This window comes from Carettochelys insculpta, chromosome 30 (genome assembly GCF_033958435.1).
Source record: "Carettochelys insculpta isolate YL-2023 chromosome 30, ASM3395843v1, whole genome shotgun sequence".
In the NCBI taxonomy this organism is placed as follows: domain Eukaryota; kingdom Metazoa; phylum Chordata; order Testudines; family Carettochelyidae; genus Carettochelys; species Carettochelys insculpta.
In genome coordinates, this window is record NC_134166.1 from 9399334 (window position 1) to 9416335 (window position 17002).

General features: G+C 53.1%; 1 protein-coding gene across 1 annotated transcript in view; it reads left to right on the forward strand.

The window, feature by feature from the left end:
* Positions 1-17002, forward strand: part of ARHGAP30 (Rho GTPase activating protein 30) — a 50408-nt gene that overhangs the window by 30929 nt on the left and 2477 nt on the right. Inside the window, exons 5-11 of the mRNA XM_074980895.1 lie at positions 177-284; positions 861-988; positions 4033-4204; positions 5167-5267; positions 6006-6083; positions 10460-10948; positions 16150-16376. Of these exons, the coding sequence (XP_074836996.1) occupies positions 177-284; positions 861-988; positions 4033-4204; positions 5167-5267; positions 6006-6083; positions 10460-10948; positions 16150-16376 (1303 nt within the window). The remainder of the gene's footprint in view (positions 1-176; positions 285-860; positions 989-4032; positions 4205-5166; positions 5268-6005; positions 6084-10459; positions 10949-16149; positions 16377-17002) is intronic.

The window sequence follows — 17002 nt, forward strand, 5'->3', positions numbered from 1 at the left end:
ATAGTCCTACAGCTGCTGCTGGGAGGTTGTTACACCTTCCCCAGCTGGTGCTGGCAGACAGGATGCGGGCTAGTTGGGCCTGGGGTCTGATCCCACCTGGTGCCCAGACTTCTGTATCCCTCCTTCCGTACTGCGCCGTCTCCCTGCAAGTGTCTCCTCTTGCCTCGGCTGTGTAGGACCCTGGAGTTTCTGATGAGACATCTGGTTCACATGGCTTCCTACAGCTCCCAGACCAACATGCACACCAGGAACCTGGCCATCGTCTGGGCACCCAACCTACTCAGGTGAGAGCCAGCTGCAGGGGTTTGGGGGGTGGGGGTGCAGGGGCAGAGCCAGGGCCGCCTGTTGCTCGGTCAGGCTGCGCACGCCAAGGCAGTGTCAGAGGCTGGGGCGGGGGAGGCGCGTGGGTGAAGGGGCTGGGGCTCGGTGCCCTCTGGAGCCTGTAGAGCTTGGAGAGATGGGGATGGAGGGTGACTCTGACCCTAAAGAGGCAGAGAAGGGCTGGGGAGAGCAGACAGGAACAGAAAGAGGGAGGTGGGAAGCTGTGGGGGAAGGGAAGAAGAAACCACTTGAACAGGACAGCCCCATCCTGCCCCGTTCTCCTCTGACACCAGCCCCCAAGCCCCCGGCTCCTCTTGCCGCATGCGAGGGGCGTTCTGGAGCAGAACGCTCAGCCCCCATCCAGCCCATGCGGCACCTCACGGCTGGAATCTCTGCCCCGTGGGGCATCGCCAGCCAAGTGCGAATGTTCTGGTCCTGCTGGCGGAAGAGGGGGGCCAGATCCTGTGTTCCCCAGTGGCACAGTTCCCCAGTTCTGCATTTGCAGCTCAGCTGCGCCTCTTCCTTCCCTCCCGCCCCAGGTCGAAGGACATCGAGGCCTCGGGGTTCAATGGCACGGCTGCCTTCATGGAGGTGCGCGTGCAGTCCATCGTGGTGGAGTTTATCCTCAACCATGTGGAGCAGCTCTTCGGAGATGCTCCTCTCTGTGGTAGGTCCTTTGGTACCTGGCCCTGGCACCCTCGGGCCCTGGCACCACCCAGGTCCCCTGATCTGTGAGGGGGGCACTGGCACGCCCGTCCATACCTATCTCCACACCCCAGGGCTAGGCCAGCCCTGCTGTGGTATCAGCACCTCAAAATGAGCCAGATGCAGAGCCTGGGACAGGTGGTGGCCACTGGGGTCTGGATGGTAGGGGCTGTCTGCCTCCTGGCTGTGAGCTGGCCTGGCTCCTCTCCCCACAGAGCAATGCCCAGTCCGGGGGCAGAGAAAGAGCTAAACCCACCCTGCCCAACACAATGTGACGGCTGTTGGGGGCTTGGGGTCCCCTCCAGGTGGGTTGGGCTGAGCCCAGCCCGGCCCAGCTTCTCCACAGAACACATTCCCGTCCTTGGTGGTACCTGGCTGCCAAAGCTGGGTATGAGTTTCGTTTCGGCCCTGGAGCAGAGGGCTCAGCCTGCACATCCCCTCTCCCTTGGGGGAATCCGGGTTGGGTGGCCACCCTCCCTCCCTCCCTCCCCCCATGCTGTTGGCACAGGCTGCCCACCTGCAGTTGAGAGGAAACGGACAATTGCTTGGGCCCAGGCATTGTCCAGGGTTATCACTTTGGGGGGTGGAGGCTCAGTGCGCCTGCACTGGCCTGACTGTGCTCCCGCTGCCGCCATTGAAAAATGCCCACTGTCCGCAAAGGCTGCCGAGTATGGCCCACACCTGCACCGTGGGCCTCATCCCAGCTTGGGTGCTAGGAGTCAAGGACCAGTCTTCATGTGATCAGCAATACTCCGAAGGGCCCGCTTGGGGTGGGCAGGTCCTCCCCATCCACGGAGACTGGCAGGGGCCTAGTGATCAGCTCTCACCAGCCCCCTGAGCTTGGCTTCATCTTTCCATCTCTCGCCTTCTCCCCCTCTGCCCTGTACACACCTCTTCAGCCGCGCTGGTTCTGGCCCGTCAGCCTGTTCAGGCAGATCGGAGGGAAACCAGAACAGCCGCTGACTTACAAGACAACTGTAACATGTTACTAATATTATCCTGACTGCCTAGAGGCCCCTAACCATAGGCACATAGTGAAACAGACCCGACCCCAAAGAGTCTGCTGTTTGAATAGAGAGGTCAAAGTGGGAGGGGAAACTGAGGCAGGCAGCAGTACAGTGACTTGCTGGAAGTCACCTAGGAAATTAGTAGCAGAGCTGGGAATGGTAGAATCATAGGGTTCAAAGAGACCTCAGGAGCTCATGAAGTCCAACCCCCTGCCCAACTCAGGATTAATCCCAACTAAATCAGCCCAGCCAGGGCTTTGTTAAGCGGGGACCTAGAAACCCCTAGGGATGGAGATTCCGCCACCTCCCTAGATAGCACATCCCGGTGCTTCAGCACCCTCCTGGTGAAACAGTTGTTCCTAATATCCAAGCTGGACCTCTCCCATTGCAACTTGAGACCATTGCTCCTTGTTCTGTCACCTATCACCACTGAGAACAGCTTCTCTCCATCCTTTTTGGAACCCCCCTTCAGGAAGTTAAAGGCTGCTATCAAATCACCCCTCACTCTTCTCTTCTGTACACTAAATAAACCTAAATCCCTCAGCCTCTCCTCATAAGTCCTGTTGTGCTCCAGCCCCCTAATCATGTCTGTTGTCCTCCGCTGGACTCTCTCCAATGCATCCACATCCTCTGTGTAATGGGGGGCCTAGAACTGGACACAATACTCCAGATGTGGCTTCACCAGAGCCGCATAAAGGGGAACAATCACTTCCCTAGGTCTGCTGGCAATGCTTCTACTAATGCAACCCAATATGCCGTTAGCCTTCTTGGCTACAAGGACACACTGGTGACTCGTGTCCAGCTTCTCATCCACTGTAATGCCCAGGTCCTTTTCTGCAGAACTGTTGCTTAACCAGTCAGTCCCCAGCCCATAGCAGTGTTTGAGATTCTTATGTCCGAAGTGCAGGACTTCTGCACTTGTCCTTGTTAGACCTCATCAGATTTCTCTGACCCAATTTGTCCAGGTCACTCTGGACCCTCTCCCTACCTTCCCGCATATCCCCCAGCTTAGTGTCATCCACGAACTGGCTGATGGTGCAATCCAGCCTCTCCACCAGGTCATTAACCAAGCTGTTGAACAAACCCGGACCCAGGTCCAACCCCTGGGGGACTCCACTTGGTACCGATGGCCAACCAGACTAGAACAGAACATGCCTCAATCTAATTCTTGACCTTCCCCCCCACCCCTCCACTCTCTGATTTGCTCACCTTGATTATCTTTTTCTGATTTGTCCTCCTTGCTTACTGTTTTTGGTTCTCTGTGTCTTAAATATTGAGTCTGTTCTGGTCTGGCTATGGTCTGAAGAAGTAGGTCTGTCCCACGAAAGCTCACCTAATAAACTATTTTGCTAGTCTTTAAAGTGCTACTTGACTGCTTTTTGTTTTGATAGAACAGAACATGTCTCCCAAAATCTCAGCTGAGTGCTCTTGCCACTGGCCTGCACTGCCACTGAGCTCTTGGGCATGTCACCTCTTGGTCCCGACAGAGTTGCTAAACTTTGGGGCCTTGTGGGCTGTTCCCAACAGGAGGAGAACGTGGTGCTGTGAGGCAGGGATATTCCGTGGCGGAATGGTGTGTGTTTACCGAGCACATCCACAGGCTCCTCCTGCAGCAGAAACAGCCAACAGCTTGGAGTTTCCATGCTCACAAATCCCCACGCCTGCCCCTCCAGCCGCTCTGTCCAAGAAGCCAGTATCTCAGGCTCCCACTCACAACTGCTGGTGGCTTTTAGCTTTCAACACCCACAGCTGGGAGTTGATATCCCGTTCCCAGCTAGCTGCCTGCACTGGCTCTGGTCTGGCCGTGTGGCTCAAAGCCCAGGCTGGTTGCTCTTGTTGTCACCAGCTGGTCCTTCTGTGCCTGAAGGTGGGCCCCCATTGGCTTTAATAAGATGTGGGATTGTCTCTGGGCCCGACTCCCTGCTCGCTGACAATGGTGCCCACTCCCAGCCCCGAGACCACCAGCTGAATCATCCTTGTGTTTGTTTCCCCATCCTAGGAAGTGACCAGGAGAACCTCCGGAAGTCCCTCCTCCTGTCCGGCTTGGGGTTGCCAGGAGTCCTCCCCGACTGCCAGACCCTGTCCTACAACGTGCCTGCCGTGCTGAACCAAGGGGACGGCCCACCGCAGATCCGCCCCTACCACACCATCATAGAGCTCAATGATCACAAGTACAGGCTCCAGTCCTCCCCTCCCTTCTTCATCTGTACCAGCTGCCTGGGTTTAATCCACAGTGCCCTGCCTGCAGATCGGTCCCCAGGAGTGGGGCAGGGGCGAGGGGTGGGAGCGAGGATTTGCACGGGGTTCTAGATGCTTTCGCACATCAGCTGTGCTCCATTGCACCTGATTCCTGAGGGGTGGTCCCAGCCCCTGCACAGATAGGGGCACGCGGAGGAGAAATGGAAATCTCTAGTCCCTGACTGCTGGCCCAGCTCTGCCTGTAGACAAGTCCTGACGTGCTCCATTCACTAGAAGGTGCCTGTGACTATACCCACACCCATGCGCTCACCATGAAATACACAGAACCAGCCCAACACGGCCCACAAGGGCTTGCACGTGTAGCCCACACACCTACAGGGTGTGGTCTCCTGTCCCATGCAGCGGCATGTAGCCCATTTACTGAGAAAAAGACCGATTCTCTTATCCAGCCTTAGGCGAGAACCAGCGGGCTTTTAGCTCAAACTGTCGCACCTCCTATACTAGGCTTCCCAGGTTCGAGTCCCCCTGGTGGCAGTTACACGTGAAAACCACCTGCACAGAGTGCCTATGTCTACACTAGCCCCTGCCTTGCGAAAGGGGGATGCTAATGAGGTGCTTCCACGAATATGCAGCACCTCATTAGCATAACGCCAGCTGTGGCGATTTGCAAGTGCCACTTTCGAATTGCGTGCCACCCATGTAGACGGGGCCCTTTCGAAAGGACCCCCTTGGACTTCAAAAGCCCCTTATTCCTGAAACGAAAGGGAAAGAGGGGGGCTTTTGAAGTCCGGGGGTCCTTTCAAAAAGCGGGGGCTAATGCAGACATAGCCAGTGTGGCAGAAAGCAATCAATACCAAGGCCGCTCTGGCACATCCTGCAGCCATGGGCTCCCTCAGCCTGGGGGTGCCTGTCTAACCTCTGCCATTCTTCACAGAAGAAAAGGCTCCTTGAAGGTAAAGAAATGGAGGTCGATCTTCAACCTGGGCAGATCCAGCACGGATTCCAAACGCAAGCTGGCCAAGTCGGAGGAGAAAGGTACGGCGGGTAGGAAGAGAACCTTCTGATAAGGTGCAAGTGCTTGTTTCGATGTTATAATAATGCAGGGAGAAGCAATACGATGTAATGCAACACAGTACAATGCAAACGAACACAGTGCAACACAATGCAACAGCACAAGGCAATGGAACACAGTGCAACAGAATGCAACAGCACAAGGCAACAGAGCACAATGCAGTGAAACACAGGGAAACGGAACACAATGCAATGTAGTTAAAACGATAATTCAACATTAAACAGTGAAACATTTTGATAATTTTTTCATCAAGCACTCAGATGAAATTGGTACAGTCCTCAGAGAGAGACAGAGACTCTGTGTGTGTGGGGGGGGGGGGGGTCTCCCTGGCACATTTCAGATCTCCGAGGTGTGGGTGATCCAAGCACGGTCCGTTACTGCTTCCTCAACTCATACTTTGGACACTTACCTGCTGGTTGGCATCTCAGGCCAGGTCTCCTATGTCATTAAGGGCTATGAAAATGTGTTCTGGGCACCGGACTTAGGTCTAGCTGACCCCCGGTGTAGCCCAAGCTCCTGCCTCCTGGAGAAGTGGACTAACTACAGCAACAGAAATCCCCTCTCGTTGTAGGAAGTGCCCATGCTAAGGCCCTACAGCTGACCAGTCACAGTTTCATAGCTGTGCCCCATACCAACTGTGTTGTAGACATGCCCTGAGAGTCTGTCATTCCCTCCTGTTCATCTCTGTGTTTCTTTGGCAGATGATAAATCTGTTAAAGTGAGCTTGCGGCCGGCCAAAAGCATGGACTCCCTCAGCTCCATGCCGGATGGTCACGATGGTAAGTGCAGAAGTCCCAGGGAGTCGTAGAAACGTGGGGCTGGAAGGGACCATACCGCAGTGCCAAGAACATAAGAACATAAGAATGGCCAGACTGGGTCAGACCATAGGTCCATCAACCCCAGTATCCTGTCTTCTGACTGTGGGCAATGCCAGGTGCCCCAGAGGGAATAAACGGAACAGGTATTCATCAAGTGATCAATTCCCTGTCGCCTATTTCCAGCCTCTTGCAAACAGCGGCTAGGTACCCCATCCTTGCCCATCCTGGCTCATAGCCATTGACGGACCTGTCCCCCATGAATTTAGCTAGTTCTTTTTTAAACTCTACTATAGTCTTGGCCTTCACAACTTTCTCCAGCAAGGAGTTCCACAGGTGTTTTGTGTGAAAAAATATTTCCTATTGTTTGTTTTAAACCTGCGGCCTATTAATTTATTAAGACATGAATCAGTTTTCCTAGATCACCTTCTATGGGTGTTTATCAATATCCCGCTGTATGGCCTGGCAAAGACACCCTCCACCTCCCTAGGAACCGCCTCTCTAGGGCAGAGACATTCTTTCCTCTCACCCCTGGCTGGGCATTCCCCTGGCCCTGCATTCTCCTGTGCAGTCAGATTGCCTAAACTGGGCTTCTTTTCCCTTCTTGGGGACGGTGAACTATGTAACCACAGGCTGAACCTCTCTCATCCGGCACCCACGGGACCTGACCAGTGCCAAACAAGAGAATATGCCAGACCATGAAAGACTGATATTTTCTAGCAGCATTACCAACGCTTCTAGTGCTGACTGGGCTTTTAGGAGACATTTAAGGGGTAAATTGCAGCTAAATAACAGCACAGAATACTGAGAGCCAGGACTGGTGGCTGGAAACAAATTTATGGGACCACGGGAAACTTGGCCACACCCAGGATACCTGGAGCATGGATGTTACCAGATGAGAGAGTTCCGGATGAGAGAGTTTCAACTTGTACCACAATTAAGCCATCGCACTGCTCCTTCTGAGCAAGCATGTTTATTCTTAAGGTAAAAGCATCATAAAGAAAAGAAGGAAAAGCCTTCTGAGAACCTGCCCACATGCTACTAATCAGAGATTACCCCCCTGCCCTCCTGCACCACACACCTCTCCCCAGCTCCTGCCAGGGCTCTGGCTGGGAAACAGTCTCTCCAACCCGGCCAGAGGTTTCCTTGTGGCTGCAAGTTCAGAACGCCTTTTGCTCAGAACAAGAGCCCCAGGCATCTGTGAATTCCTCATTTTGATCCCCGGATTAGTAATTTGTAGACAAAGTTCCCCTCCCCTGGGGGAAATTTCAGAAGGCGGGGTCTGGAGATGGGTATTTCCACTCCCCTTCTTCCAAGTATTGCTAAGGAAACTGACCAAACCCAAAAAGCCATCCTGCAGCACATTAAAGACTAACAAAATCAGGTATTAGGGGATGCCTGTTCATGGGGCAGACCCACTTCTTCTGCCCCACAAAAGCTCATCACTGAGGAAATTATTTTGTTACTTCTTTCAAGTGCTACAGAACTGCTTTTTGGTTTTGGTAGGATACAGACTAACATGGCGACCTCTGTGCGACTATTCACCAAGGAACTCTAACTAATGAACAGCTCACTCTGGTCGTAGCCCCCTCCCCTGGTCGTAGCCCCCGCGTGCTCATGACACTCCCCACGGTTTACCTGAGACCTGTCTCCTAGACAGGTTACGTACAATCCCATGCTCACACCTCAACCTTTGCATTTCTAATGCAACCGGCTCCTGAGACACTGAAACAAGTTGATACAGTTGAACATCATTCAGTGAGGACTGCCCATGATAGTGCCAGAAACAGCCCTGCCTGCTGCAGTCTAACTGGTGCTTTATGCTTGACGATCTGTTATAATAGCGAGGGTTGCCAGTTTTTGTTGACTGTATTCCTGGAGGTTTCCTTGTGTGACCTAACCTTTAATTAACGTTTAACCTTTCATTCTGGGAACTCCAGGACAATGCTGGTGGGTTGGCAACTGTAGCTGCAGCGCTGATTTCTTGTCACAGTTTGACTCGGTCTTCCTGAAGGGGTCAAACTCAGGCCTGGGTGTTGATCCCCCTTCCCATTGGCATCACACCCCTTTACGCAGCTCTGGCCGGTAGACATTGCCTTCCAGGGTGGGTAAATCGATCATGTTCCCTTGCAGGCCTCTTTGGCTCGCTGGAAGAGGCCTCAGTGTACCTAAGAATCGAGGCTCACCCTATACTGGAGCAAATCCATTCATTTCCCCCAGTGTTGCTGCTGCTCACATCTGGCACCTGGCCCCGGGGAAGGAGACAGCCTCTTGGCTCCCTGCAGCCTCTGAGTTCAGCGGTGGTGGCTGGATGTCCCTCTGATCTGCCTTGGCAGGCTCAGCAGCCCAGGCCAACGCCCCATCACTCATGTGGAGCTGCAGAGACAAGGTTCTAGCTTCGGATCCAGAGGCAGTGTTGCATGCTGGGACTTGTAGTCTCCACGGGCCATCCCAGTGGGCTTATGTAACCCACACACCTAGAGGAGTGGTTCACTGCCCCATGTAGTGGCACCTGGACCCCTTGCAGAGAGAAAGAATGAGTCTCCTCTACAGTCTTAGCTGAGAGCCCCCTGGCTTTTAGCTCAATCTGTAGAGCAGGGATCAGCAACCCCCGGTACAGGTTCCAAGAGTGGCACGTGAGCTGATTTTCATCGGCACTCGAGGCAGCAGCTCTGCCCTGCCTGACCTCCCCCCTGCAGCCAGGAGCTTGCTGAACACCAGGCCACGTGTGGATTGACAAAAGAGCAAAAGGCCCCCAAATCTGCCCCCTATCCCAAAGCTTTATGCCGCATCATGCAAATCCACTCCCCATCCCCAGGCTTAACCCCTTTCAGCCCCAAACCTGCCCCCCCATCTACAGGTTTATCCCCTCTCAGCTCCAAACCCCCATCTTCAGGTTTAATGCTCTGAGCCCCAAACTGCCCCGCATTCCCAGGATTAATTCACCTCAGCACACGCAGCTCTTCCACAGCCGCTGCTTCCCTCCGGCTGCTTTCTGCCACCTCCTTCTCCTCCTTAGTGGGGCTGCACATCTCCAGCAGGGGCAGGCTCAGCTGCTCCACCTCCCAGCTCTCCTGAGGACTTACCACTTCGCCCCCACCACCTGCTTTCTCTCCTGGGGCTCCCTGCCGCAGCTGACTGTTCAGCAGCTCCGGAGTCTGCCACTATTTAAACAAAAAAACCCTAAATTCAGTTAGTTTAACAGCAGGCACATGAATTTAGATTTTTTTGTTTAAGTGATGGCAGCCTCCAGAGCCGCAAGTGGCTCCCTAAAGAGCCACAAGTGGCTCCCTAAAGAGCCGCATGTGGCTCTGGAGCCACAGTTGCCAACCCCTGAGCTACGCAGTAAAGCTCTTCATCTTAATTTATTTATTAATGAAGAGGTTATAAGTAGGAGTATTAGGCTACAGCTACACCGCACCCCAAACTTGAAATAGGATATGCAATTTGCACTGCACAAACTGTATGTCCTATTTTTGAGTTTATTTTGAAATAGGTTATTTTGGCACTTGATGCTGTCTACACAGTGCCAAGTGTTGAAATGCTGTGCTTTTTCAAGGCATCCCGTACTCCTCCTGCCACAAGGTGTACAGGGAGGCCGAAATAGTGCACCCAGTATTTCGAGAAATATTTTGAAATAGCATGTGTGTTTCATACACATAGAGTAGGGCTATTTTGGGATACCAAGGTATCCTGAGATAGCTGTGCAGTGTAGACATAACCTTTGTGACTCTAAAAAAGTATCACCAGCATTTGGACCCTACAGAGGTCAAAAGGTCAAATTTCAGCACTCTGCTTTGGAAAGGTTTCTGATTCCTGTTGTGGAGGTTTATGCGTTAAGCTCCTGGGTGCTTGGTTTGAGCCTGGCTACGGGCGGTTGCTCTAAGAAAGGCCTTGGGAACATCAGGGATAATTTAATACACAGTAGCATCAAGGGTGATGTACTGCTTTCCCTGGAACATAGACAACACAGGGTGGTCAGTACGAGGTCGCTGCTGGAGGGGTCGCTGAGTTGCATGGTTCATGAGACAGGTGTGGGCAGATCCCCACTTCTGATGGGCTGCTGAGGTTGTGGCTCCACAGACCGGCAGCTGTGGTTGCTGTGCTGCTTCTCCTGCTGCAGTGAATCCTGGGAGGGGGCGGTATTGGGCGAAGGGTGTATTCCTGCCTCATCTCTGACACTGCAGTTTTCCCAGGGGCTTAGCCACAGGGAGCAGGGCAGCTGCGTTCTCTTCCCCAGCCCCCTTTGCTTAGACACCTGGCCTGTTCCTGAATGCCAGCACGGTGGGTGCATCAGACACCCCCTCCGGTCTCTGATCTGTCTCCCCCTTTGTGTCTAGACAACGCCAGGCCGGGCAGGAAGAGGTCCCAGAAAAAGGGCCCCCAGCGCCGGGAGAGCTTCGACAGCCCCTCCTCACGGGAGGAGAGCTTCCTGGAGTCAGACGAGTACCCCGACGGGAAATTCAAGGGCGAAGATGGGCAGCAAGCGCCAGAGTCTGAGGGCGAAGCCAGCGCCAAATCGGAGCCCACCACCCCCAAAGCCGGACGGGCCTCCCTGGTGGGAGGTGCCCCGCAGGGCCGCTCGCCCAAGACAGCGCGGAACAGGGCAGAGAAGTGCGCGGGGGTCCACATCTCCGTCCCGTTCTCAGTCACCGTCCCTTTCCATATCACCTCCAACATCACCCTGTCTCGCCTGACCCGGGGGCTGGAGTGTCCAGCTCTGAGCCACTCTTCCATAGACAAGGAGGAGCTGGGGAGCTCAGCCCAGGAGCCAGAAGCAGAGGAGGGTCCAGGGGCGAAGAGCCCCCCTGCAGAGGAAGACCACATAGGTAAGCAGCTGGTTCAGATTCAGGTCTGTTTCACAGATGTGGTCCGTGTTGAGTGGAGGGTCCTGTCGTGCCCTGTCCTGCCTCCATCCCGAGCTCTGCCACTCCCATACCTGGTGATTTGGTCCCAGTCACATCCAGCTCTTCCAAGGTATTTAGGTGCTACTCCCTTGGTAGTTCAATGCCCGTATGGCTTTGCAAATCTCGGCTTTTTGTGCTGAATTTCCAGAGGTAGATACAGCGTGAGACTGGGAGTCAGGAGCAGGGATCTTTCCTATTTTGTCCACCTATTGGGCAGAATAAATTTTATGTGCATCAAGGCATGGTGCAGATGTGTACCACCGCAAAATATGCTGCTGGCAATGGGCAGCTTTGGGTGTGCTACTAATCAGCTGGGCAGCACCTGAGTTCCTCCTGGGCAGCTGCCCAAGTGCTCAGCTTACAGCTACACAAGTCAGGAGACCTGCCCTACTGAAATCTCCCCTCCCCTGAGGACCAGCATTTCACCTCTCTTTCCTATGTGCAGCTCTGCCATTGGCCCCTGGGTGCCCTTTCGCTACCTCCATTGTCCCTCGTGGGGAAATTCAGACAATAGTGCTTACCCAGCTTTGCAAGGGGTTTGAAATACGGAAGAAAAAGTGCTAAAAAATTCCAAGGATGAGGGCTAATAAGCTGAATGTGTAGCATATGAAGGACAACCCCAAAATAATCCCCTGAATAGCTGTTTTAGAGAAATATCCAGTCCTGATCAGAGTTCTCAGTGAGGGAGAATCCACTTCTCCCCTGCTTAGAAATTGCTTCAGCTGTGAATTATCCTCACTGCTTCATGGGTGCCTGATTCCCAGTCTGAATCTGTCCACCTTCACCTTCCAGCCAGTGCATCCCACTAGACCTTTCTCGGCTAGACTGATCAGCCCATTACCAAATAACTGTTCCTCGGGGACGTACAGTCCATGATCGCCGAGGGAGAAATCCACACGAAAACCTGTTTAAAATTGGAATTTAAACAAAAAAGATCGTAACCAAACATTTCACTGAAATATCACTACGAATTTGGAGGTTTTTTACATCATGCTTAGCACCAAAATCCTGTATTTTTGAGTCTAAGTTAATTGAGTTTTAAGATCACCTCAGTTCAAAATGTTCAAAGATGTGAACATTGCAAATACATTTTACAGGACATTGGACATGCTGCTTCTCATGCTCATGGCCAAGTTCCAGTTGCTGGTTCTCTTTGCAGGACCTTGAGGGTCCTCTCATCTTTCACCCGCTGGCAAGGCAGGCTCATGTAAACCTGGCAGATCCCTGAGCAGTGCTTGTCCAAACTGCCTTTAAAAGTCATCAGAGTGAGGATTCGGCAGCCTCCCTCGGTCTTCTCTTCCAGAGTGTAACTGGCCTTAGGGTTAAAAATCTTTTCCAAATATCTAACCCCATGGTGTCCAAGACACTAGCCACATGTGGCTGGTTGGCCGGTTGAAGGTGGCTAGCTGGCTGAACAACAAATATATTTTCAGAATAACAGGCTACAGCTTCAGAACTGGCTGGACACCACAGATCTGACTTAAATTTCCTTTGCTGCACTTTAAACCCGACCAACTTCTCCTCCATTCAGGCAGACTCTTGGTCACCATTCTTTTCCCAACAAATGATCTAGCATTCCTTTCTGGGACTACCCTGATGCATCCTAATGCAGAACTGGGAGCCCTCCAGTGCCTTAAGTAGTGTGAAGGGATCTGATTTAACAGGGACCTGAGCTCAAGTTTGGATGGGGAAGCAGCTGTACACGTAGGTAGCATCTACAAAAGTAAGCAGCAGCAGCTCTCATTAGCTGTGAGCTGCCGAGCCCTGCCTGCAGTCGCAATTGATTCTCAGGCTGGACAGTTCCCATCTTGTGCTCCAGTGGTTGTGTGTGTTATCACGCTGTATTTTCACAGACTCCTAGAACTGAAAGGTACCTCGAAAGGTCATCAAGTTCAGTCACGGCAGGACCAAGTGCCATCTAAACCATCAGGCAACAGGCGTTTGTCTTAACTGCTCTCTAATGATGGAGATTCCACAGCCTCCCTGGGCAATTTATTCCAGTGTTTAATCATCCTGACAGTTCGGAAGCTTTTCCTAATGTCCAACCTAAACCTCCGTGGCTGCAGTTTAAGCCCATTGCTCCTGGTCCTATCCTCAGAGGTTAAGGGGAATAATTTTTCTCCCCCGCCTTGTAACAACGTTTATGTTCAGGTACTAGAAAGCTGCTATCATGTCCCCTCTCACTCTTCTCTTTTCCAGACTAAAAAATCCCAGTTCTTTTAATCTTCCTTCACACTTCATGGTTTCTAGAGCTTTGGTCGTTGTTGTACTTCTTTGGACTTTTTCCAACTTGTCCACAACTTCCTGAAATGTGGCACCCAGAACTGCAGACCGAACTAATCAGCACGGAGCAGAGTGCTGCAGTTTTGCTGTGGAATTGGCTGGCTGATCAAGGCTCTCCTGCCCTTGGGGCTGAATTAGACGTTTGCCTCAGCCGCTGCTGTGTTTCACCTGCACTGTTAGTTTTGTTTCTCCATTTGGATGAGGAACAGCTGGTCTTGTTCAGAACTCAGAGGTCAGCTTGAATGAGAACCCTGGATCTAGCACTGTAGACTTTAGGAAAGGTGTTGGGACCCAAGTTTGGGTTCAGTCTTGTTTAAAATCCTCTTTGGTCGTGGCAGAGGCTGACACACAGACTGTGCTCAGCTCTGCTGTCGCTCCGTCTAAGGCAGGGAGGAGCAAACTTTTTACATTGGGCCTCACTTTTCATCCTTACAATCAGCAGGGCCCCCCCTCAGTCCCCCATGGAATCCAAACAGGTGGAAATTTCGGTTGTGTTCATATGGAAAAAAACAAAACTCTTTTGGCTTGTGTAGGAAATTAAGTCTGTAGAATGTAAAAACGTAATGAATTTCTATAGCCACATGAATGCACAGACACAGAAACAGGAACAGATTTGAACACTTTTAATGAGATGAATGAACCTGAGACCCAGCGGCCGATCGTGCTGCACCCCCCCCTTACAAAATTTCAGGCCCCCCAAGAGGCCAACCCCCGACTTTGTGTGCCCCAGTCTAAGGGGTGGCCAAGGGCTGTCCCGGGGGGCACCAGGCAACTCCCAGTGCCCCAGCTGCAGAGCCCAGGGCAACCCACCCTGGTGTAGGCCCTGCCCCCCCGCCACTGCTGCCCCAGTCCACTGCACCCCTTCTCCAAGCTTTGCCCCTGCTCCTCCCCACCCCTTCCCACCCCTGCTCCTCCCCTCCGGCTGGTGTGGGGCAGCACAGGATGCCCTGGGATCCTCCTTAGGAATGATTGAGGCAGCAGCTGCCAGAGAACCTTCCAAAGTGTGGCCACCTCCAACTGTCCTGTGGACGGGAAGATTCTGGGACTGCCTCGGAAAAGGCTCAGGGCCCTACTGTGCTAGGTGCTGTATGGACAAATCCCAGAGCCTGCCCATGTCCGGTGGCATGCACAGTCTGGCCCAGGCAGGGGTCGGGGAGACACAGCTGCTGTGGCCACTGAAGCAGTTTTTTGCTCACTGCTACTGACTGCAGCATCTCACTTCCCCATTCTGAGTCCAGGCCGGTCAGTGACGCCCGACCTCAGACGCGCGGGGAGCATTGATGGAACTTTCCCTTCCTCTCTACCCCACCTTGTTTCTGAATTTTCCTCTCCCCACCCGCTTCTGCCCCAGCTGCACGAGTGGGCGAGGGGTTCCCTTTGCCCGCTCTCTGCCATGGCTGGCAGGGCTATTGTCTTAGAGCCGAATTTGGCACAAGCTTCCCATCTCCGCCGTGACGTGCCCAGCTCCAGGGTACTTGCTCCAGAGACACTGCTCTGCAGAGTGGCAGGCTGGCCCCCATGGTCTGCCCGCAAGCCTGGGGCATCTGAGACTTGACCTGCACAGGCAATGGAAAGGGTGTGGAACCTTCCTGCGGCTACAAACAAACTAGCACGTCTACACCTCCCAGCCCAGAGCTGTGGGTCTAGTGGGGACGTATAGGTGAGAGGAGTAGAAGTGGACAGAGCATCATCCATCCTCGCCTGATGTGTCATCTCCTTTGTACTGGGCCAAACCCAGCTAAAGCAGATTCTAAAACACTCCAGCTGTGACCAAGAATCAGGGAGCCATGACTGTGATCCCGCTCCATTAAGTCTGCTATGTTGTGCAGAAACTAGGCTCAGCTGAGAGTCCACCCACAATCCTACCATGGCCCTTTGGTGGGCAGGGGGAGCTGGATGGGACCTGAAAGGGTTTAGCCACCTCCAAAGATGGCTCCTGGCCTGGGGTTTTGGTATGGAAAGGAAATGCCAAGTAACGTAACTCTGAGGTCCTTGAGTGGGTTGGTCAGCCATGGGGATCAAACCTGGGACCTCCAGCTCATCACACGAGTGCCTTCTATCTGCAGCAAGGGGGTGTCTACACAGCTAGGTTATTTCAGAACCACGGCCACTATTCTGAAGAAACTTTGCGAGCATCTGCACAGCAAAACCGCTAGTTTGAAATTATTTTGAACTAGCTGTCAGCTTATTTTGAAATTGGCAAACCTCATTTCATGAGGAATTGCGCCTATTTCAAAATGGATCTCTCAGAATAGGGGCTGTGTAGACAGGGCATAGGGGCTATATTGAAATCAGATATTCTCGAAGGTCTTATTCTAAAATAACACTGCTGGGTAGACGTAGTTTTTCAGATTCGAGCCCCTGGAAGCAGTGCTAACAGGAGCTCTAATCCAAAATAGGCTCGATGGGGTGTGGAGACACTACTTTGGAATAAGTTTTGCATATTTTGGGGCTTCTCTGCAGTGTGAACGCATTATTCTGGAATATTTGATTTTGGAATAATAATTCCGGAATAAGCTGTGCTGGAATAACTCTGTGTGTAGACATATCCTAAGGGAGTAAGCCAAGGCAGCAACAAGCTCAGCAATGTCATGCCAGCCTGGCCCCTGCTAAAATGGGACAGCACGGCACACTGAGTAGGCAGCGTTTCATTTCCAGTAACTTTGGTCCCACTCCTACCACAGTCACTGGCTGTGGTGGTTGATTTACTGGCTGCCATAAGGCAGTCTTGGGGCAGGGCTGGAGCCCAGTGCTGTGAGGAGCGACCATCCCACGTGAACTGGCAGGGCTGTGGGACCCCCACCCCCACTGAATCCGTCTTTTGCGTTTAATTGTTGAAGCAGACACCACAGCGGCGAGCGCTCCAGACTCGGAGGAGAAGCGGCTGTCTTTGGCGGTGCAGGACTCCTTCTCCTTTCTCGACAACCAGGACAGCTGGCAGGACAGTGGGCTGGAAGGCGACCAGCCTGACAAGAGTCTGCTGGAAGACACTGCCTCCGATTTTGCCGGGGACATGCTGGATGGCTTCCCAGTAATGGACGATGACATGGAGAGCAGGTTCATGAGTGTAAGTGCCCGGCCATGCTGAAATCTAGATCCTGGGCTGTGTAAATCTAGATGCAGCAGGGGGGTGGAACCTGCAGCCGTGAGCCAGGCTTTGTAGGAAGAGGGGAAGGGATGGCTGAACAGGCGTGCCTGGGGATGGACAGACAGACAGAAGGCAGATAGACATGTATGCAGAGGAAGGCATGGCCAAGGGGCATGAGGCTGGGGGTGTCAGAGGGGATGGGATGCATGGCTGAAGGAACAGCCAGAGGGCTGTGTGTGAGGAGGGACAGCCAGCCAGAGCGGTGAGATAGACAGGCAGACGCTCCAGGTAATAGGTTTTGTTATGCAGCCACCACTTTATCCGGGCATGTAAATTACAAGTTATATACCTGGTACAACCTGTCCCATTGTCTCAGCCCCCCAGCCCCATAGGAACGCTGTCCTCCCATTACTGCACGCCACCACCCAAAGGCTGCTAGGGAAGAAGGTGAGGCCCTTGCCCAGAAGAGAGGTGATGCCACTCATCCATACAGCACCCTCCCTCTCCCCACCCCAGCCTGCCCTTCTCACTCCCTGGAGAGGCTGGGAACCAAGAGAGGCTTTGCAGGGCAAAACTGGGCTCTGACAGCACCAGCAGGGAAGTGA